General features: G+C 37.7%; 1 protein-coding gene across 6 annotated transcripts in view; it reads right to left on the bottom strand.

Moving 5' to 3' along the window:
• Positions 1-8,409: 8,409 nt before the first annotated feature.
• Positions 8,410-22,454, bottom strand: part of TNFAIP8 (TNF alpha induced protein 8) — a 66,100-nt gene continuing 52,055 nt past the window's right edge. For 5 of the 6 annotated variants that reach the window (XM_072860442.1, XM_072860443.1, XM_072860445.1 and 2 more), the window contains exon 2: positions 8,410-10,254. In XM_072860442.1, the coding sequence (XP_072716543.1) occupies positions 9,689-10,254 (566 nt within the window). In that variant the 3' untranslated portion in view covers positions 8,410-9,688. Of the gene's footprint in view, positions 10,255-17,049; positions 17,071-22,454 lie in introns of those variants that run through there. The other variant, XM_072860446.1, reaches the window with a different exon arrangement.

Below are 22,454 nucleotides of genomic sequence, written 5' to 3' on the forward strand. Positions count from 1 at the left end.
ACATCACTTTATGTTTTTAAAGTGAAACTGTGTATTAAAAAGATCCAAAATACATGGAACAAGTCAGAATGGAAAGGGGTTTGATGGGTTCCCTTAACAGTTGGAACTGATTTGTTCCAGAAAATATTTGCATCAGTCTGAAACAAGGTATGAGAGCAAAACACTACCGGTGTTAACCAAAGCGAGGTGACGTTAGGTGGAAACTTGAATGGAGTAGGTGTCAAGCCACAAATCAGTAGCAGGTGTCAAACTGAGTTTTGAATGAGTGAGCCATAGTGATGGCTCAGGATATCCAGATTCCAAACTCAGCTGGACAGGGTTCAAACTGGTTGAAACTGGTAACGAAATAAGTGAGTCAAAAAGGAAGACCAAATCTACTTTATTTTGTCTCTTAGTGAGCAGTGTGAACTAACATATATTTATCATTAACTCTTTTACTGACATAGCAGGCTTTTTACACCAGGAAAAATTTGCCAAAACCCCCAAGCAGTACCCTGTAATACTCAGTATGATTATGCTTTTTTCTGTTACACTTCAATGCCTAGAGCAGGTAATGCCTAGAGCAGCTGTTTCTTTTATAAACAGTGAATTCATGTTGTGCACTAAAACAAATTTGGTGTGTGTTCTAAAGTCATTCTTTTGACTAATAGGTTAGATAATTGGGATTTTTTTGGCTTTGTCTCTTTTATAAACTTGGGGTTGCATGTGTTGTGGATACTGTAGGAGTCTTAATCCCATTGAGAATGTTTTTTACCATCTGCTGCTGTAGATGAGCACCTTTGAACCTTTTAATCAGGGGACATAAAAGAATTGACTGACTTGCTTTTACTCTGTATTTTTTCATATTTCTAAAAGAACTGTTTGGATCGTAAGGCTCATTTTCAAATACTTTATTTGCTTTCTGAATGGCTTTGCTCATGGAGATTTGTAGAGGCCTATTCACTGGTAACAAAGATTTCTCTACAAATGTGAGTGAAGGGAGCAACCAGATGTTTCCTGCCGTGACCAACAGCTAGATGTTGAATCCATGTTAAAAACTGTGGCACCCTTCACTGAACACTACAAAAGCATGTCCTACAACAGATGGTACCTCCCCACAGCCTTAGTGCTGTAGAAGTCCCCGGGGTTTTGAAGTCAGATGTTTTCTGCTGTGACCAAAGAGGCCTCACTTGCAGCCAGGTCATCATCCCCATTTCCTCGCTCTCTCTGCAGCCACCCTCTGGCTGCCAGTGCTGAGAGGTCATTGAGAGGTCTCAGTCTTGAGCTGGTCACAAATGTTCATATATAAACCAACTACCTGGCCCAGCTCACCCTACTAATTACTCTCTCAGTAAAAGTGTTTAGACAATACTTATTTTGATTAGGTATACAATTTTATGTGATAGAAACCCCCACTGAGGAATTCTTCGTAGCTAGCATATGGTGTTTCTGTTGATTCCTTTCATCTGCAGGAACAGCAAATATTATTATTTCCATTCTAACTTGCATTCTCTTGTGTTCTTTTATTTTTTTGTGAGCCTACAGCAGTCAGTAAGTGGGGTTTTTCCTCGCCATTGAATCCATTGTTTGTCACCATCAGAACCTGAAAAGCAGCTTTCCTGATCTGATGTTGAGGAGCAGCCTACTGTGTATTTAAGGTTGGATATATTCTTATGAACCAACTGCAAATGTAAATGCAAACATTTTTCTAGCTCTTGTCAACAACCTACATCACAGGAGGTCTTATGTCCCTGTTTTGGCAAGAAACATTAATTTTGGCATTTGTTGCACATACCACTCAATTAAGTGGAGAATCCATGCTGGGGGCACAAGCAGAGCGCTATGGAAGCTCTCCATTTGCTTTCTTCAGAGACTCATGGTTTAAGGGAGACTGAAGCCCTGGGTCACTCAGGGCTTGGTGGACTGCTGAGCTGGTATGTAATAACACATTAATAGAACAAACTCATCAAGCAGAAACTAGTTGCTTGTGCACATCTACAGCTTTGAAAATACATCCTGTGGAGAGATGTTATGAAGGTGCCAGCAAAAGGTTATGGTATTGCTCCTGTAACACAACCACTCCATTTCATCCTAATTTATTCTTCATGAGAAATCCATTCACTTGGTCTCCTTGAAGGCAAAAAAAAAGGAGAGTAAAAACCACATGGACTAAAATAAGAGGTAAAAAGACTAGCAAATAACCATATGTTGCATTCTGTGGAAATCAGATGCGTATTGGCACTACTACCAAGTTAGGGGTAAATAGAATCTACAAATGAGCCGAATCTTTACTGAATAGATGGAAGACTTGAAATGCCTCCTGTGAAAACTGATTCAGTGCAGTTGCTTCCTGAGTTAATGGCCATATTGAGCTTTCGAACAGCCAAAAAATCCAAGAGGTTCTGCTCTTGGAATTAATCCAGGCAGCTCCTTAAATAAACAGCAAATGTGCACAAAAGATAAGATACTTTTAAACTGTGCCTCCTAAAATGGCCTCTTCTCTCAAGCTGCCACCAAGTACTTTCTAGAGTTCTTTATCCAGTGTTGTTACAGAAGCTTTCTCTGTGCACAGCAGCACACGTATATTCATTCCCCCCAGATAAACAGCAGACTTCCAGTTGTCTCTCAGAAATACCCACTCTTCCAGCTTTGATCCCAACCACCACAAAACTGCAAATGAAAGCCAAACACCACAGGTTCAGATTGACTATATTCTGTGGTGAGAATTCCTCCCCAGCCTGCAGGAATTTTAGTCAAGAATACATGAATTGTGGAATAGCCCACTAACTGAGAAGCAAGACGGATAGATGGAGAACAGCCAGTCAACTAAGTAACAACATAAACACCTTTTTCTTTAGTAGTTTGCACTCCGCTTCAGCACTTGCTTTGCTCATCAGGAATGAGGTGGGAAGTCTGAATTCCCCAGCCAAGGTTCTCCCAGCTCCAAACAGTAGCAAAGACTAGTTTTCATTGATACTGTTTTGTAAAGGGCCTGCTTCCCTCTTTCCATATTTTGTAGCATGAGCTTCTCAGTTTCTAGTTTTGGGGTAAACTGTAGATTGCAGTGTCAGAGAATACTGGAACTATAAGCTTAAACATAGTGTCTTACTTAGCCAAAGTCAAATGCCTGTGCTTATGGTAGGCAGTAGACCTTATCAGAGTGAAGATGGCAAAGGAAACTTAATGAGATCTTTGTCTTCTCCCAGAAAAGTGCTGAGCTTTCCTTTCCACTTTTCCCTAATAGTTTCTTGAATGATGGCACAGCAAATGTACCTTTGGGAGTGTCCATACCATTGAAATCAAGTTAAGCAGCCTATAACTGAGATAGATAGATAGCTTTTCAGCTGGGCAAAGAGACTCACTTTAGTTCAAAGGATTAGGTCATTTTTCTGTTGCTGAATTATGAAGATCCTTGAGATACAGAACCAGCTTTCTTGAAAGTAACAGCTGATGTCATGTTATGTCCCGGGACCAATGCACTTATTCCCACCCTGGCTCAAAGCACTGCCTCAGTCTGTTTTACTTCTGCAATCTCTTAGCAGGCCTAGCAGATGATACACAGTTGTAGGTCTTGACTCTTCACAAAATAAAACTGAACTCCACAAACAAAGCAAAAAACCACAGTACCTCAAGTCCAGTCAGTGAAGTAAACTGAAAGCATCAGCTAATGCTTCTAGAATGGGGAAAGGCTGTCCTTTCCTGTCACAGGAACCCTTAATTAATAGTAGTCTGTCAACAGCCAGGGGACTTTTGCCTCAGGATCCAAGCTAAGCCCAGCTACTGAAATAGATTCCTCAAATGCAAGGAGTCTAAATTCTGCTCAAGAAAGCCACATAATTTTTCAGCACTATTCCATGATGGAGTAGAACTGGTGCATTGCCAGTCCCATGCAAGAAAAGGAGGGTTGGTGCTCTATGGGCCCTGCTTGGGCTGATTTATTCCATCTACACCATTATACTCGCTGTATTAAAAAAACCTCACACAAATGTAACAATATTTTTCATCCATTATTATCTGTGGCTTGGCCAGAACAATCAAAGATAAATTAATTCTGAAAAACACAATTCAAAATGTCCCACAAAGTGTGTTGCAAATGAGCTCTAAATTGCCATGTTTAAAGACTAGTGGGGCTGATACTCTGAAAAGCTGCCAGCAGGAACTGGAGAACAAGTGGGTGAAAAGCCAACAATTTTATCTTGGAACAACCTGCATTTATCAAAATCTTCAGAATTATATATCCACCAAGAAGTTTCTTTATAGCACACGAAACACCTACTGACTGAAGAAAAAACAGGGTATCTAGGAAGAAAGATATGATGCACAAGGCTGACATATTTTGTTTCAGCCCATATTTGTGTGCATTAATAAAAGCACATTTAAAAACCAAATATTTAATACAAACTGAAGTAGGAATTAATTCGTCATGAAGCCAATGGAAGCACGATTTTAAAATCCAGTGTTAAGATTTTTAGAGTAGAAAGTGGAAGGTCTTACATGTGATGGTAAAAGTAATTTATATCTAAATCACAGTAACTGTAGGAAGCTCTGCCTTTCTCCTCCACCTACCGCACCAAGATTTTTCCACAGGGGAGAACAACAAATAGCAAACAGGTTTCGGTTGCTTGGGAAAGGTGGACAAATAACGTACCTCCTTAATTCCATTATTCTTAATCGTTATAGTCTGCTGCTTTGCTTGATACTGTGTAATTATGGGATATCCCAAAGCTATGAGCTGCCTCTTTTCAATTTGCTCCGTAATAGAAAGAAATGCCATAAAGGATGTTTCTCCAGAAACTAGTGGAGTGATAGCAAGTAGAAATTTACAGATTGTTAGAAGATATACTTCAGTTCATGTATTTCCCAAACTCACGAGAAAAAGTGGGCGTTGATTCAGGAATGTCCTATCCATAAATATCAGCTTAAAATTGGAAACTCTAAATATTAAAACTGAGTACTAAGAAAAGAGAGGTCACTTCAGCAATTTGTTGTTTAAACATTAAGGAATCTTGATTGTGATAGAGACCAAGCACTACTGTAACAGAGAGAACTCTTGGACATAGCCTGTAAGGAGCTACTACTCTTTTATTCTCATAGAGGGAAAATAAATTACATGGTAACCTAAAATATATAATACTATGGATATGAATGACAAAGTTGCAGTATAGTTTCAGCTGCAGTGTCCAGACTTCAGCACCAATAGATAAGCAATTTAGTATGGATTAGTTTTTTAGAGCCTCTTTCTGTGTAAGAACAAATGCAAGGGTTTTTTTTAACAAATTGGAAATAACGACTACATTACTTAGTCTTTCTGAGTAGTAGCCACAGTGTGGTTTTGGGTAGCAATTTTTTTTTAAGACAGATAGGAAACTTTCCCAAAAGAAGTTTCATGTATGCGCAAATCATAAAAATAAGATATTATGGAACTTTTCTGGACAACTGTAGTCTCCTTTGACAGTTGTTTTATCCAGAGCACAGATGTTTGCCACTTAAACCATGAATGTTGGCTGACCTGCCCAAATCTCAATGAAAAACAGTTGTAACAAGAAGGTTTCTCTGCAAATGGTTATGCAAACGGGAATCTTCAGTTCATGTTCATGCTAAAGTATACCCTCTGTAATGCATTCAAAACCACTACTTTTTTTTTTTTTTTTTTAGGCTTAGAAGTACATGTACTGAAATCACAGCTAAATGCTTACTATACTGATGAGGGTATAGTTTATATCCAAAACAGTATTAACAACTAAATCAAGATGTAGATAATTCTTTCAGATTTCAAATTACCTTGCAAAAAAACCAGGAAACTGGGTTTTAGCTCTGTTTTTTTCATTAAGTGGGTAACAAATTCTATCTACTGTTCTCTTTAGATGCATATACAATGTAATATAATCCTGGGGCAAAAACAGTAGGTAGGGAATAGACCTGTCTGAAGGATAGTTCTGCTGCTCAGAAGGGCAGGAAAAGCATGTAAGGCCAGAGGAAAGCTGCAGTAGCAGGTCATCAGATGGTGAACACTCATCCTAGAGAGATCGTCTGAGCCACTACAGTGTGCAACTTATCCGTCCTCCTCATAACACTGCCATCTTTGCAATGATGGACTTCTGAGTCGTGTGGATTCCTCTCTGCTAGACCATGAAAACAAGCATGTTCTGGTCCTTTGAAAAGTTACATGCAGACTGCCAGTTTACCTTTAAATAGTCACATTATAGCTGTTACAGCTACAGCAAGGGGCTGGAAAGCAACTGAAGCCAACTGGCATCAAAACCAGTTTGCTACTTCCTTGGGACAATGCAATCTCTTTGGGGAGAGATGTGAGCAAGCAATTGGCCATCTCCTCATTCCTTTATTTTACAGGAATTTGCTTTATGGGTGGGGCTGAATCTTTTTTTAGAAGAGACATGATTTGGTATTTTCCTAAAGAAAAAAAAAACCAGCCCACACCAGTTGCTGAAAGCTTCCAGACTCCTGATAATCTCTGTACCTTCTAAATGGTGATAAATCTCAAGAGAGCTTAAGGACAAGAATAAAGCTTGTGACTTACCCAGTTGTGTCTTTTTGTTTGTCTATGCGTACACACAAATGCATACAAACATAATTAAGGGGTTGCCAAAAGTTCTAGTGAATCCCTTTTAAGGTGGCACACACAAAATGGCCTTGATAACATTCCTATATCTTGTTTTCTTTGTATGGCTGAGATCACAGTTGCTTGATGTGCCTTGCAAAAGGTATCCAAGGTCTGACTTACCACTTTTTCAACTCCTCTAGAAGGCTGTAACATTAGTTTTAAGTTCCACAACTTCACCAACATACATTGGGATGGCATTAGGCACTACATATTAACTAAACATTAAAAAGATGTTACAAATATGAAAAACCTAAGGTACTGAGATCTAAAAGCCTATTGTAAAATGAATCCATGATGATTGGATTTCAATATATTAATAATTTTTACCCTATTAAAACACAGTGTTGCATCAGTTTTACAGCACAGAATAATGGCATTATCCTACCCATAATTAAACAGTACTACTGTAACCTTTTTTAAACTCTTGACTATGTCAAGTTTCTGCTAGAAGGTCGATGCTTTAATACGACGACAAGTGTATTGCCAGGAAAAATGCTATAAATTTATTTCTGAATTTTGATAATTAAAGCCACTATTTATGTATGCTGCTGGAAAAATAAATTAACTGCAAAATTATACAGCTTGAGTGCTATGTTGTGTTATTTATAAAGCTAGGTCTTTGGAAATCCAGTACAATTGTTTTCTTTCATCATTACAGAAGTCACTTTTTTGTAATTGAAAATGAATGCCAGACAAGAACTATTGTTGCAGCATCTCAGAAGAATGTAACTAGATTGTGAGCTAAATATAGCTTCTCCTAGTTGTCAAGTTTTTATGCTTATAATCAAATCTCCATGAGCTATTTTCACTTTTTCTAAAAAGTATATGGCCAGATAATGCAACTGAGTAAGAAGTTACTATGTTACTGAAAATATACATAGTTTGACTACAATATGGTTCATATTGTAAGTAGGTGTTCATTAACAATGTACAAAGACCATTTAAGCAATTTTTGTCCCAGAGAAAATTCAAATTTGAGCAGTCAAAATATTCTGGGTCATGGCTGAAGAAAATCTTCCGTGGTTTACACAGCACGTGCGTATATTGTGCCTGGTTCTAAACAAGGTACTGTCCTGTCCTCCTTTCAGTAACTGTTACCATTCATTATAAACTATGCTATTTTGGAGAATCAGAACATGATTTAGAAATAGGATTTGTAAATAAAACAGTTTCAATTTCTAGAAGTCAATTTCCTTTCTATTCTCACCTCAGAGAGAAGAATTGGGAAAGAAAACAAATACCTTTCTCTTTCTAGGTGGGAAAAGAAAAGGTAGAGCAAATACATCAGAAACTATACTTTTTACAATTTGTGGGATTTTACGCATGATGTTGCATTCCTATACATGACTTCTGATGGACAAAGGTGCGATGTATTTACTGTTTAAGTAAAACATGAGAAGGGATCTTAAATGATATTCCTTCAGATGTCAAGCTAATAATCCATTTCTTGGCAAATTCTGGTGCACTATCCTTACATCAGTTCCTAACTGTTCCAGCCTAGTAGTACATTAATCTCTTGTCTCTGCTAGACGCTAGTGGCTTGTATAAAATGAGTTCACACTTTGAACACACATTTCTCTGGCACATTTCTGTCACCTTTCTGGGAATATTCAGAGCCTAGTGACCAAACAAACATGAATAAAAGTGAATTTTCTCTCTTAAAAAATCACAAGTAATGCTGAAGCCATGTGTCAGAGGCTGTGATGCTTTTGTTGCTGGCACAGGCCAGGTTTGCTCTTTATAATTTAAAATGCAACAAGGGAAAAAAAAAGGCATGAAAAGTTCAGAGTGCAAATATTCTTTGGTTTACTCATTAAAACAAAAGGACACAGCAAACAGCAAAAACACTGGCAATTAAATAAACAGCAAATTCTTTATATGCTTCCTAACAAATAGTCTTCAGTTGTTTGAAATGTATTAACTTCATGCTTTTAAGTACATTACAGTGTTTAGAAAGTCACATTTTTTTATCCCCAAAGAGCAAGGCAGGGAGAAGCTGAGGAAGAAAAAGAAGGATGAAGGGTAGGACGGGAGAAAAGAAGAAAAAAAAAATTATTCAAGATACCATTTTTCCATTAGTTAAATCGTAGATAATGCAATAATAAAACTAATTTTGCTTTCTAGTTTCATTGTACACAAAGCAAATTGGCTTGGAATTTATTTTCAGATGATTTAAGTTTTCTGAATTCACATCATCATACGCATCAGCCTAGTGTATAAAATATACTGACTCACACCTTTTCAAAAAGAATTATGACCTATTAGCAGGATTCTAAATATCGTAAGGAATTGCAAAAGTAAGTCACTGTGTTTTACCTTATCATAGGCAGAGTTAAAATTATGTACTGCAAGTGTTTTCTAGGGAATACTTTTCCCCAGTTAGGCTATTTTACTGTAGCTTATTCCTCAAATAATCCCCATATAATCAAAGGAAGCAAGCATCTGTGCAGGTCTATAAGGATCTATACTTGGTAGCCTTGCAGACAGGAAGTTTTCACCACTGAGCTGGAGATGAACAAGCCCGTTAAGACTCCACATGACAGCATCACTGTTATTATTTAAAACTGAATGCTTCATAAGGGCAACACTAGGAAGCTGTGATCTGTGCAGAGAGCATAAAAGACTATAAATGAATCAAATATATATTCTGTATATATATAAATGACTTAAAAAAAATATGGAGTGTACCATCACCATGGTAGCCTGTTACTAACATTACTGGACTCTGATAGTTTAGAAATAATTCTGTAAATGTATGAAAGATTTGGATTGTCTGACAGCATTTTACTTTGTTTTGTATATCTATCTTGCAAGACTCTTACTCTACTTGGACTGTTCTGTTTTATTGTCTTTATCCAGCTGTTTCCGTAGGCAAAGCACAGTAAAAAAGGTCATGTGCAGTCTTTCTTCCATATGGACTGTGAATAGCAACAGATAGCTCATAATATGCAATCAACCTAATAAAGATATTTTGGAAATATTTGTCATAATGTAAAAAAAACTTTTTGCATGCTCCCTTATTCCTTCATAAAGCAACAGTGTTCCATCTACAAATAATGCACAGGCAGTCAACTTTAATACAAGTACTTATATGTTCCCCTCATCTAGCATCTTGTTGACACCATCACAAAGTTTCTGCAAATGGAGTTTATAAGGTCCAAAGGGATTGTACAAGGCAGCCAAAAATTCACAATCAGAGAAGTGATCAAACACATTGTTGACACGTCCATGTGACTTTGCAGTTAGGTGACGCTGAATGATTTCATGAAGTAGCTCTCTACAATCGTTTAACAGTTTGGACAAAAAATTCCTGTCAAAGGTATAATCCACCTGATGGAAACTGACCACGGTCTTCGCTAGCTGATGAACTTTCTTCTTGAATTTCTCCATCAACGCTATTTCATCCTGATTAAATTGGTTGTTCCTGTAGAGAATTGCCAATTTGAGGACTATTTTAATGAGGTTTTTGATGATCTTCTCCGCTTCCTTTTTATTTTGCGTATATTCCTTTGTCACTCTGTAGAGCTCATCTAAAACATCACTACTTGTATCATCGATCAAAGTAGTTGCTATTGATTTGGACACCATTTTTCCAAGGATCTTCTTCTGGGCCTGAATGGCCAGACTTTTGGAGTTGAAGACATCTGTGGCCACTGGGGGGAAAAAAAAAGTATGCAGTCAATACTTCATAACAGACATACTCTGGACAGTAAGTTGAGGAATATTTCCATGTCTACCCATTCATGGTAGTCCTACTAACTGTCACAAAAATAATGCAAACTTATGTATGTAGTTGCTGAAAAACCCATCTTTTCAATCCCTAAAACTCTCTTGTCTTTAGGCTTACATTCTTTTAGACTGTTTCAGTTTTGAGAAAACACAAAATGAGATAGAACTTGCTTAAAAATGGTTTAAAATATCTCTCTATATATGGATTGATGGGATTTCAAATTGACACAATAAACCTGCCCTATTTGGTCAGATGAGTCGTAAGTCTGATCTGATTCTCATATTCAGAATGAAATCTGAAACCATGACTATCCCAATGTCATGACAATTATCACTGCTACTCAATTAAAGATAGTAATTCAGTGAATTGACTATTATAAAACTTTTTCCTGTTTAGGATTTTACATGATCAGTGAACTCAGATCCCGCACATGTAATGTATCTTTTCTATACACAAAAATCCTTTGTCAGCCAACAGTACTGAGATTCTCTGGGTGCAATCTCAAGATGCTAGTTTTCAGAAACAAAGCAAGTATAGATTAATGCTTCTATCCTATACTTAATGCAGAAATAGCAAAAAATGAACAGTCTAAGTATTGCCATAACACTTGCTAGCATAACCTTATAAAGAAATCCTTTTGTGACCAATAAAAAAGATCCTAGAACAGATTTCCACTTCCAAAACTGTGCTTGCTTGCACCAATATACCCCATGACTGGTTTGTAATTTCTTCAAACACTTAAATACCCCAAACATTCTTTCAGAGACTTGTTTTGTGAAATGTTACTGCTCATGTTCTGTTGTCAGTCACAATTATTTACAGCACATTCCCTTTGCAGCACCTTCTCCACTAAGTCACACGTAAATTCATATTTCCAGGTTGAACAGTCTGGAGGACAGCTGCCTTTAAGCTGCAGCGTTCCTGGAGTCTCAGACAGGCTGAAGGAAAGCTTCATCTGTTTACATTTACTTCACATATGGAAGGTTTGCTTTGCAAACATAGGGGCTGGAAACTTTTTTTTTTAAATGAAAACATAAACTCTGCAGATGCCAAACCATAAGTCCATGAATTTGGAAAAGGTTTCCTCTTACCTGTTTGTATTTGGGCAGCTGGGTGTGTTCAGAGGCATGGTGCCTCTGGGGTTCCAGCAAATAGAAGGAACTTGTCCTTCAGGACATGTGAGACACAAATCTGTATTTTTTTCCTCAACAGTACCTTTGAGAAACTTAGTAACAAGCTCCTTTTTTGTCATCTCAGAAACTTTCAAGCAAATTTGTTTCTTAAGGCTTTCAGTGCATACCTGTATTTTGTTTTGAAGCATGAAGTGTTTGAGAGCATTTTTTGAAATCTTTACTACATGAGGACACTCAAAAACCAAAGAACCCATTGTTAACTATCTTGGGCAAAGCACTGAAGATCACAAGACAGACATGTTTCTTAACCACAGGATAAAGATGCTAAGCAGTCAATCTGAACTGAAAATATTTGATTCACATTTTGTGTTTTTAAATATAAAAATGCAACTGTTTGTTATTATTCAAATAAAACTAATCAAAGTATTTCAAAGGGTGGTCAGGTACTAGAACTCAACAGCCAATGCTTTACAAAGATCTACAGATGAACGGTAGCTTTTTTCCTCCAAAACAGGAATATCGGTTGTTCTTTCATAACTTTTATTTCTTAAAGCCTTCCAATTTACTAATTGCTCATAATGTCATGTCTTCTTTCTGACACTCCACAAAGATATATAGATGTTCGTACTAATAGCAGCTGCTGTTTCAAAATATATTCCATAAATTTGCAGAGAAAACCCCTCACAATACAATATGTATGTATTTTAAAATGTTCTTTCACAGGATGCTGTAGGTATTCTTATAAAATGCTAACTATATCACACAGAATGCTCCACTGTAATTGAACAGAAATACATACAACCTGCCTCCAGCAAGTCACACAAACACTCAGGTATGGTTCTAACAATTTACACATAACAATCTGCAAAGTATCAATTTCAAGAAACTGAAAACATGGCAGTTTTCTAAAAAATTTACATTTTTTCAACAAAAACCCCCTTACATTATGTAATTTAACATTTGACAAAGTGAGCTTGACATGTAACTACCATTGCTAAGCAAAACAGGAATTGCTCACTTACAAGAGGCATTAAACTCTTAATGGCATTTCTCTAAAAACTGCCCAGGTTTTGGGACTACCCAGCATGGCGTATTTTCTATCTACTTTGCAATACACCAGAAGTCAGCTTCATTTTCCCTGTGTTATTACATGGGTTCTAATTTAATTCCTAAATACGTAAATTTCATACTTCAGTATTTCAGTCAATCCAAAAAGGAACTTGCAAACTGTTTGTATTTTATAATCAGAATTTTTCCTCATTACTGATGGCAGAAAGACCTAAAATGTATTTCACAGTCAATTGCTTAAATAAAACTGAGTTTAAAGCAGTAAGATTATAGAGCTCCTTCAGACCAAACACACATACTTCCTTAAAAAATAGTAAAACTATTACTTACTTGTTCATCAAATGGAATTGCAATTGTTAATGCTGACAGCAGAAAAAGAGACAAAATATTCGAGGCGAAGACTGGCCTGAGGCTTATTTACTCCACTAAATCCAGCGCACACTTTATCATGCACTTTGAAACACTGTCAGAAGCTATCACAGAGTGAACGTGGGTTTTTCCCCCTCACCAAAACAGCAGCTCTTCTCAGCTACCTTTCTCTCCTGCCTGCAGTGCTTCATTTTGCTTTGGCACCTCAGAATGCAAAAATACATCGCAGTGGTTTCACTTCCTTGAAAAGAGAGCCGAAAGGAAATTGCACTGCTGAGCAAGCAGTGCAACACGAATAGCCGTTATTGCTAACTGACAACTGGAACAATTAGCAGAAAGGGGGGGAGAAGAAAGGTCCTGTGACTCGAAAGGGCAGGGGACGTGTCAAGAAGAGGTTAAAACATTAACCCGGTATCTGCAAACGCAGATACTTGCGTATATCGGAGGTGCTTGATTCACGGGTCACAGGGTGCCGGTGAGGGGCGGCCACCGGCTCCACGTGTCACCAGACCCCGTTCCAAAGTGAGGACAGCCGAGCATCCCCTTTCAAAACTCTGACTACAATTTTAGATGCGAGCACCTAAAAATAATCCTGTAAATCCACATTTAGACAACTACTTAAAGCAGCCTCATTTTCTTCGGGTTGATTGTAACCTACCTAAGAGTCACCTTTTAAGAGTGATTACAGTAGCTGGCCAGGATGTATAAATCTCTGACCACACCTATTGTATTGACAGGTCCCATCCTTGCACTTTAAACTGAAATAGTGCCATTTCTCTGGTGGCCTGCAGTAGACCCAGAATCTGGGCAGATAATCCCACTAATTTTAAGCATCTCACAGATAGTTTTTCCTCATGACTGCTCTTTATAGCTCCTATTTCTTTCCTGTGCAGTTTTACACTTCACTTTTTAAAAGTGTATCATCAAAAAATACCCCTTTGAAATCAATGGGATGTCATTTTCTGTACAATCTATACAAATAAACATGATTATGTTCAGTAGAGCTGCCCCTCCGCAGAGGAGAGCAGTCCACAGGGAAAGGCTCTCAGAGGAAATCCTGCCTTCATTAATTCAAAAATCACAGGATCTTAGGGATAACGGGGACATCTGCAAAGTCTTCTGATGTATGATTTAGAGGAGTAAACAAGTTGCTAGAGACTGCCTCCTGTGAAAGCTGGGACCTTACTAACTGTGAAACTTCTTAATTTTCGAGCCAACAGCATGTGTGTTTAACATTAGTATTTTGTGTGTTAAAGTCAATAAATATTGGACATGTAGCATTCTGGATGTGTTTTCCCCAAAATATTTTACCTTACATAGGTTTTCTTTAAAACTGTGGTGGAAGTATAAACTTTCAGTGAAAATTTAGAATTGTGGGTTAATAAACTCTCAGGAGACTGGTATAAAAGTACAAGAAGGCTCATACTTACGGCTGCAATGCTGACTTTTCCCTGACATGGAAGCTAGTACACCTCCCTCCATACTGTCGCAAATGCCTGTTACCAAATACCCTATTTCTCAACTCCATTTAAACTAAAAAAAGAGAAATATTTGGAAAAAAAAAGTTGAATCAGATTATTTCACTGCCTGAAATCTAGGCAGAATGTTTTTTCCACAAGATAACAGTTGATGGTAGATTCAACATCACTTGCAGTTGAGTGTATTCAATCTCATACACCTTACAATGAATACTTGAGTCACTGGGTATTTTTAAGCTTGTTGTAATAAAGAAGGACCAGAAAAAAAGCATCCAGTAAAAGCTTCCAGTGAACCATGTTAAATTCCATGGGCAAGTCAAGAGTTGAGCTTTCTGACATGAGTTGCATTTCTAGCATACGTACTTGGCATGTTGATACAACAGTCCCGGCGGAAGAGAAAATGTGAAGCCATTACTAACAATGCTGCTGCGTGAGACCCAGTTCTCATTTTAGTGATTGGCATACCATGTACTGCACGACGTCCAAAAATTACAGGGGTTTTTGGGCAAGGCACAAAGAACACTTACACGGGATTAGGAGGAGAGAGACAGCACCGACTGAGTGCTTCAGGCAGCATTTAAAAGACTGTTTCACACAGCTTTGAGAAATGTGGCAACTGATTTCCTGCCAGGCATCCTGTGCGGACGAGTGTGTTTGCCTCTCTACAAACTGCAGGTGAGAGCTACAGCTAAAAGCCCGCGCACACCATACGAATTGCATGTTCAGTCAGACTCCCAGAGCGAGAGCGTCATTTCCCTGGAGGGAGGCAACTTGAAATCAAGCGGGATTGACAGCACTACGCTCTCCAAGTGTATGTGACCATGAGTCATGCACCTCCAAAATCATAAAATAGCCTAGATATCAAGGGATTAAAAAATTATGGAATTTTTACTTTTTCTTGTGCCTTCTGCTTTCTGGGTGTTTACAGGGCTGCCCTTGTTTTCAGGAATGATAAAGGCCAGAAAATTAAAGAAATAAATACACCGAGACATATAAATATATGACTTCATGTATAAACACATTACTTCAGTAAAGTAAAACTCCAACGGTGATAAACTGCATCAGTAAATGAACAAGTCCTGAAGTACAGAACAGGCAGACATAGAGTCATAAACCTGTTACCAGGGCTGTAACAATTTTTACAATGTACTTATTACATGACGATAAGATTAAAGAATGGGTGGTAGGACACAGACTATGAATTCTTCAGATATGAATACAGTAAGCTGATTTTTCTAGCTGCCACCATGATTTATAGCTTCTTCTTAATAACCATCTGAGTGAGTCATGGTTTCAAAGAATGTTTTTCGGTTTTCTTTTTTTTTTTTTTTTTTAAACAGAAGAGTCATTGTTTTGATTCTTATCTAAGTGCTTCAAAGTTTCCTGGGTGAAAGGTGTGTTAAATTTAAACTTTTTAAAAGCACAGATAAAGTCCTTGCAATGTAGAAATCATTCCAAAAACGCCGCAGTCCCCAGACAGCCACTTCAGCATATTGGCTGGTGTCTGCGTTTGCAAGCGTTTGTTTGCTTGTTGGCTTTTCAAAAACTGATGAAAACCAAACCTTGTACCAGACATGCAAGACCAGACAGCGCAATGACAGCTTTCACTCTTCAACCTCAGACACTGGGACTGCAACTTCTAAGCTGGCTGATGGCAGGGATGAGAAGAGACCAGGGCAGCCACAGAGTTTATTGAGAAAAGGACTGCAACAGGGCAGATAGGTTGGGCAAGCACCATCAGGCAGTGGAAAACCCAGAGGGCAAACGGCTAAATGCAAAAGGAGAAAACAAAACAAAACAAAACAAAACCACAAGGCCCTATACAGTACTTAATTCTTACACATACATCTCTACTTTTTTGATTCAGGTACACAAGGTCCTTATTTGAAGAGCAAATCTTTTATTTGGCACCTTGTTTTTAAAAAGGGAGATCTATATATGAACATCAATTATAACTAGAAAACAGCTTAAAATTTTCAATGCATACCAAGCATTCGTTCATAAAGGTAAGTAACCTTTGCCTACAGTTCTCTTAATAGATACAGTAAATTGTACTAAATTCTCACTCACCATAATCTTTACCAACTGAGCACACTATGAGAATGTTAATTAGCCAAGCAATGTGTACTAATTTTAACATTCACACTGGAAGACCTTCAAAAGAAAAAATACCCAATCTGAAGCCAAGCCTAATGCATGGCAAACATTGCATGAGCAGGCTTACTGGATTTGGAAGTCAGCTCTGAGGCTGCAAGTCACTCTGAAGCAACAGTTCATCAAGCAATTTTGGAAAAAAATCTGTCTAATCAAGCATTTTTTGAAATATACAGTATGTTTAATCTGCATACTCATATTGAAAGTGAGCATACATTCAGCAGCAGGAACATGGGAAAGATAAAAGCTAGCAAACACCATTGGAAACACCTTTTTTTACTCAGTAAAGTGCTGAAGAAGTCATTGTCAATAGGTTTGCAAAACACATATGATATTGTTATATGCTTCCTGATTTTGCTATTTAATTCTAGCCTTAGTGTATTAAAATGCCCAAAATTTGACCAACAGCAAAAGATGACCCAGTTTCTAGCTGCAGAAACAAAAACAAGTCATGAAAAAACAGAAAACAAAATACTTTTTTGATCAAGAGGTGAGAAGAATTGCCAAAAAAAGTACCTGGGGGTTAAGGCTGGGTAGTGTGGCGAGGAAAGATGCTATTTCCAACAAGAATGTATGTGCAGAGTTTTGCAGTCCCATGAGAGCAGTCTGTGCCAACAAGTTATTCTGGTTTTACATGCCTGTGCTTCCCACAGCCACCCTGTGCATCACATGATACATATACTGTAGCTGATGTACAAATTTAAAAAGCCTTCTTAAAAGCCCTTTTTCCTAGAGCCTCGGCATGGATTTTAATTAACAGCGCAGCTTTAATAAGAAAAAAAATTAACTTCTCATGACTGCTCTTAGAGAAGCATATTTTAAAATACATTGGATATTAAAGAGAGAAAATGACAGTCACACAGAGTAGGGTCATGAACTTAATTTGGTATTTCACTCCTTTGCCACCATTTGTTATCCTTGCTGGAATGTAACAACAGGTGCTGTGGTATTAAATATGCAGCCTGTATATTTCAGCTGTTGGCCATTTCAGGGCTACATCAAGTTCTTCTGTAGCTACCAGGTGTCCGTGCACACTCAACAGTAATACTGCACAAATCTTTTCACAGGAAATAAAGTGTATCTTAGGTCATTCCTTCTGATCAAACAAATGCAACACAGACACTGTATTTTTCTGTCCAGCCTTAGAAACACGTACCAAACCGCAGCAAGGCAACAGTGCCAAGCTCCCTAACCCAAGTGGCACTTCCAATAACATAATCTGTTAACAATAACATAACATATGTTAACATATCTTAACATAACATATGTTAACAATAACATAACATAATGTTTTACCAAAAGTTAAAGTTTAAAAAGAGGTATCTAATTGCTCTTACAACCATCCTGGTGAAAGGAATGTCTTCTCACACAAAAAAACCTTAGCTGTAGGCACAGGACCTAGAGTATAACAGAAGAGCTTCTGGCTTGAATGCAGAAGGAAAGCACAGAGACCAGCAGCCCTGGGGAACTTTGAATACATTGGAGAGACTTAAATTTGACATGGGGGTGGGGAGGAAAGTTAAGAGGAAGTTTAAGATACATGTGGCAAAAATACAATTAACTGGAAGGTTGAGACAGGATGGCAATCTGGCATGAGAGGAACAGGGAACTCAATTTGAAGGACAAGGTAGCAACCTAGCTGACAAAATGCAAAGGGCATGTATTTTGAATAGCATGTAAAGAAAGCCACAGCAGAGGCTTCAGAGAGTTCAAATGACAGAAAGGTTTGTGAGTGATCTTACAATGGCTTTGAAAGTAGTTAATAATGCTTTTCCTGTATTTCTAGTTCTGGTCCTCTGCTCTTCTCAATGTTGATCCGTACGCCACTCTGTCTGTTTCTTGCAGATGGGACAGGAGTCCCTCGGTATCTCTCTTTCAGTGTAATGTTGAGAAGGCTGGATTGCTAGCTTGCTCTTTGTTTATATATATTACTCTTGTATCTTCCACTTGTTGTCCTGAGAAACTAAATGACACCTGCTCCCCACACACATAATTTGATTTCTGTCTTTTCCTTTCTAAAGGAACTTATGAGGCACTGAAGATTGCCACAGCTACAGGCCAGATACAGAAAAAAACAGTAGTGATTCCCAGGGCGCTCAGTTCTCAGATGTCTGGTTAGTATATCCTTTTTTCAGTATCAACGTTGAAATGCAGATTATAAAACACAAGAAAATATGCCATCTAAGAGTTTTACTTATCAAATACTGGCTGTTCTTTAGGCCTGGGATACTAGTGGCACCCTTCATCTCTTTCGCAGTTTTTAATTTTTCCTTACCTGTTTTCCTGGTTTAAAGCACGACGGATAACTTCTCTGGCATTAGATGCATGGCTGTACATAGAATACATGCTTTGCCTACTCTTCCACACCAGTCATTCATGGTACCTGTGATTATGCAGGGCTACACTTGGAAGCCACAGTGGTCTTTTCCATTGCCACTGCTAACATGCATTTCTCTTACTTTCCTCTTCCACAAGGAGCAAAATAAGCCAACCCCTCAGTTTTAATTTTTTCTCCCAGTATTTAGTAGCTACAGCCTGTTCCCTCTGTATCCATACCAAGATACAGGACTTTCGTCCAAACTTCCAGCCATGAAATCAATGTATTGATTGTAAATGTATTGTAATCATGGGACTATTTTCTCTCCTTCATTCCCTTACTCCCTTGCTGTCAGTTCAGAACAGGCTCCCCAAGACCCAAATGCACGGTCTATCTTTTGGAGGCTTTGCTTTGACTCCTGTTTGTTTCCACTTGGTTTGCTTTATTCCTGGCATCTCCCATTCAAAACCAATCCTCAAAACAGCTGGAAAAGTATGCAAAGTATTTCTATACATAACACTTACTGGGAAACAAACCCCCACCGTTAAAATCTTTGATTTGACAGCACCTAAACTCTCAAGCATAAACTAAGACTGTCAATACACAGGTCCACCTCCCCACGTATCTTAAGAGTTTGGTTTTGCTTTCATTAATGTCATTAAATCCTAGTAGAATATAAAGCATAAGAGAAAATTTAGGTCTTTAATACTGTTAGAAACTTGTTCTATAAAATGAAATCTTCTGGTTAAACATCATGTGTGTGACACTGTCATTTTCTTTTATCTCAGGAAGCAGTATTATTTGGATACAGAACTTTGACACCTAGCAAAGCACTAGCAATTCTATTTATTTTTATATGTCGCAAAGATATTTACTAACTAAAACTAGACAGTCTCCAGAGGTCCCTTTCAGCCTCAACTGTTCTGTGATTCTGTAAAACCTGCATCTATTTAGTAGTGCACTCCTTGGGGCAAAGGGTAGGAGACTGAGTGCACTGGTTTTTACAGCTGTTGACTACTGTAGAATTTAAATGTCCAGCTTCTTTACTTCGCACTGGCATCAAATGGTATTTTTAGGTAGGTGACGAACAGCACTGATCAGCTATGAAGGGATATCCACCACCAGGAAAGGTTGTTGTAGCTTGAAATTTTCAGGATTATTACCCAAAAAGTAAGAAGGATGGAATGCAAATTTGAACCTGGAGAAGGAAAGGCCTCAAGTGGTGAAAATAAACACCATCAATCTAAATTTCAAATTAGTTAGATTACATTTTTGCACTGAAATAAAAATGTGAACAGTTTCTTTTCGTCTCACTGTGATACTACTACCCTCTTCTCCCATACTGCGTGGCATTACATAACAAGCCAAGACAAACTGAAACATCTAAATCCACCATAATTTACATCTCTTTTGATTGATTATAATACCAACTGTTTGTTCAAAGAAAGTTTAGTTTAAACATACATCCAGGAGAGTGATGCCTTGCATCACAGATTTCTAAATCTCTCATCTCCAGCACTGAGGACAAGGCTGTGAGCTTGGTGAAGACATCTTATCACAGATGTAGACACCAGAGCCAAACTTTATTCTTACCCCTTCCTAAGTATCCACTATTCCTGTTCACGGCTGCTCAAATTCATGATTCATTGTTTCAAGCTCTTTGTTAGTTTCTGAAGTAAAGTCTAAGTCACTATTTCTCAGTGAATATTTTTAATATAAATGTTTTTAAGTGAACAGAAACATTCACTCATTTTCTCTTTTACAAGTAGGAAAAAATAGCCCTTGGAATCAGTAGCTGAAATATTCACCAGTGCCATTTACTTGCTTTTGCTAATATTAAACCAAAATTTTATTCTTTCTATAAGTAAAACTGTCTTTGTAGAACAGTTTGGTAAAGTGGACATAGTAAAAGCAAAAACAGATCTCATGAAAGTTTTAAGTTTTAAAACAAAGGAATTTCTGCATTTTTCAAAGTCAAAGTTGCCTACATACCTCGATGAAGTTAATTAAGTGGAAGCTTGTCTGTGCATGCACGATTCAGTGCTTTATTAATTCCTGTATAAAGTGAAATGTAAACATTTTGGGATCAAGACTTGAGGCTATCACATTCTTAGAGGTCCACTGAAATCACAGGCCAGCTATGAAACCTGCAAGTACTGACCTTCATAGATACATAAAATACATCTCAGAATTTGTCCCTGGATTTCAAATTACAAACCTTTCAAGGATAAACATTCTCAAATAAATGAAATGCTAACTCCCATTTTACTGCAGTTTATTTACTGTAAACTGCCAGCAGGAACAGGACTCTCTGCACACACCCCAACATTTGTATATTGTATGTCAAACTGAAATGTATGTTTCCCCTGTTGCTATGCAAAACATACTCTTTGATCTTTCATTACTAATCTGTATAGTTACAAATATCGATACTGAATTCAGCAAAAGGTAGGGAAAAAGAAATTAGTTTATACAGTGCATATTCAATCCTCTACATTGCTTCTGCTGAAACAGATCTGTGGTGAAGATTTTGGATGCCAAGTTCGACAGACTGAATCTGCCATGCCATGCAGAGGCGCAGGCTCTCTACTCATTGCTAGCCAGTCAAGCACTAGAAATGAACCACAAAACAAATTGTGACAGGGAATTAACTGATGAAACTGAATCAAACCACACCCCAACCCAGGCAGGGAATCTTATGAAGAAAAACAAAATTTATGAGAAAACATCCCAAAAGGATGAATGTAGAATGAAACTCTCAAAGGACAGGTTTCCCAGTTTCCTCCTTGCTCAAAACAAGACTGTGCCCAACTGACAGCAGATTTAAGGCCTGTGCTTTTGCTGACGTTATGGTTAAAAGAACCAAGTTGCTGGCAGTTGCATTTGCATCGCTAATCCCACAGTGTATCCTGTTCAGTAGTCATGATGGCGATGCATCCACAAAAGAAAAAGTGTACACCTACCATTAAAAAACACAACTAACTCAGCAAATCTACTGATGCAGACAGAGAAAACATGAAAATCTGTGACTTCCAGATTTCCCACACTATAAAAAAAAGTTAATATCAATATGGATAAGACTAACGTTCAGATAGGTGCTATTTATTAATTCAGAAACAGTCAGTTTAAGCACTTAAATTTCTTACAAAGTCATATACAGCAACTGTTACTATTAACAGTACTACTACTGGATACTACTAGGATCTATGAAGTATCTACCCAATAAGCAAACATGAAAAATTAATCCTTAAACATGAGAAAAAGTAATTTTGGCTTTAAAGCCATTATGAAATAGATTAAACTATTTTTAGCCTACTACTTCTTCTATTGAGCGTGATGTATGGAAAAAGAAAAACAGAAGTTGTTTCATCAAGTAGCATAAAGATCAGTAGCTCTTTCACACCTCTTTATGAAATGCTCTCCTCTTACCACATTTTGGAGTTTAATTGTAACAAAAAAATCAGTCCAGAAGGTTGAAATAACACCTGCAATATAGTTTTCATTTGCTTTATTTATTACCCAAATGTGTTTATAGAGATGTTAAATGCTTGAGGAGAGAGGGGGGAGGGGAAGCAATTTGCTTCTCAAAAAGCAGCATTTAAGA

This window comes from Ciconia boyciana, chromosome 4, assembly GCF_034638445.1.
Source record: "Ciconia boyciana chromosome 4, ASM3463844v1, whole genome shotgun sequence".
In the NCBI taxonomy this organism is placed as follows: Eukaryota; Metazoa; Chordata; class Aves; order Ciconiiformes; family Ciconiidae; genus Ciconia; species Ciconia boyciana.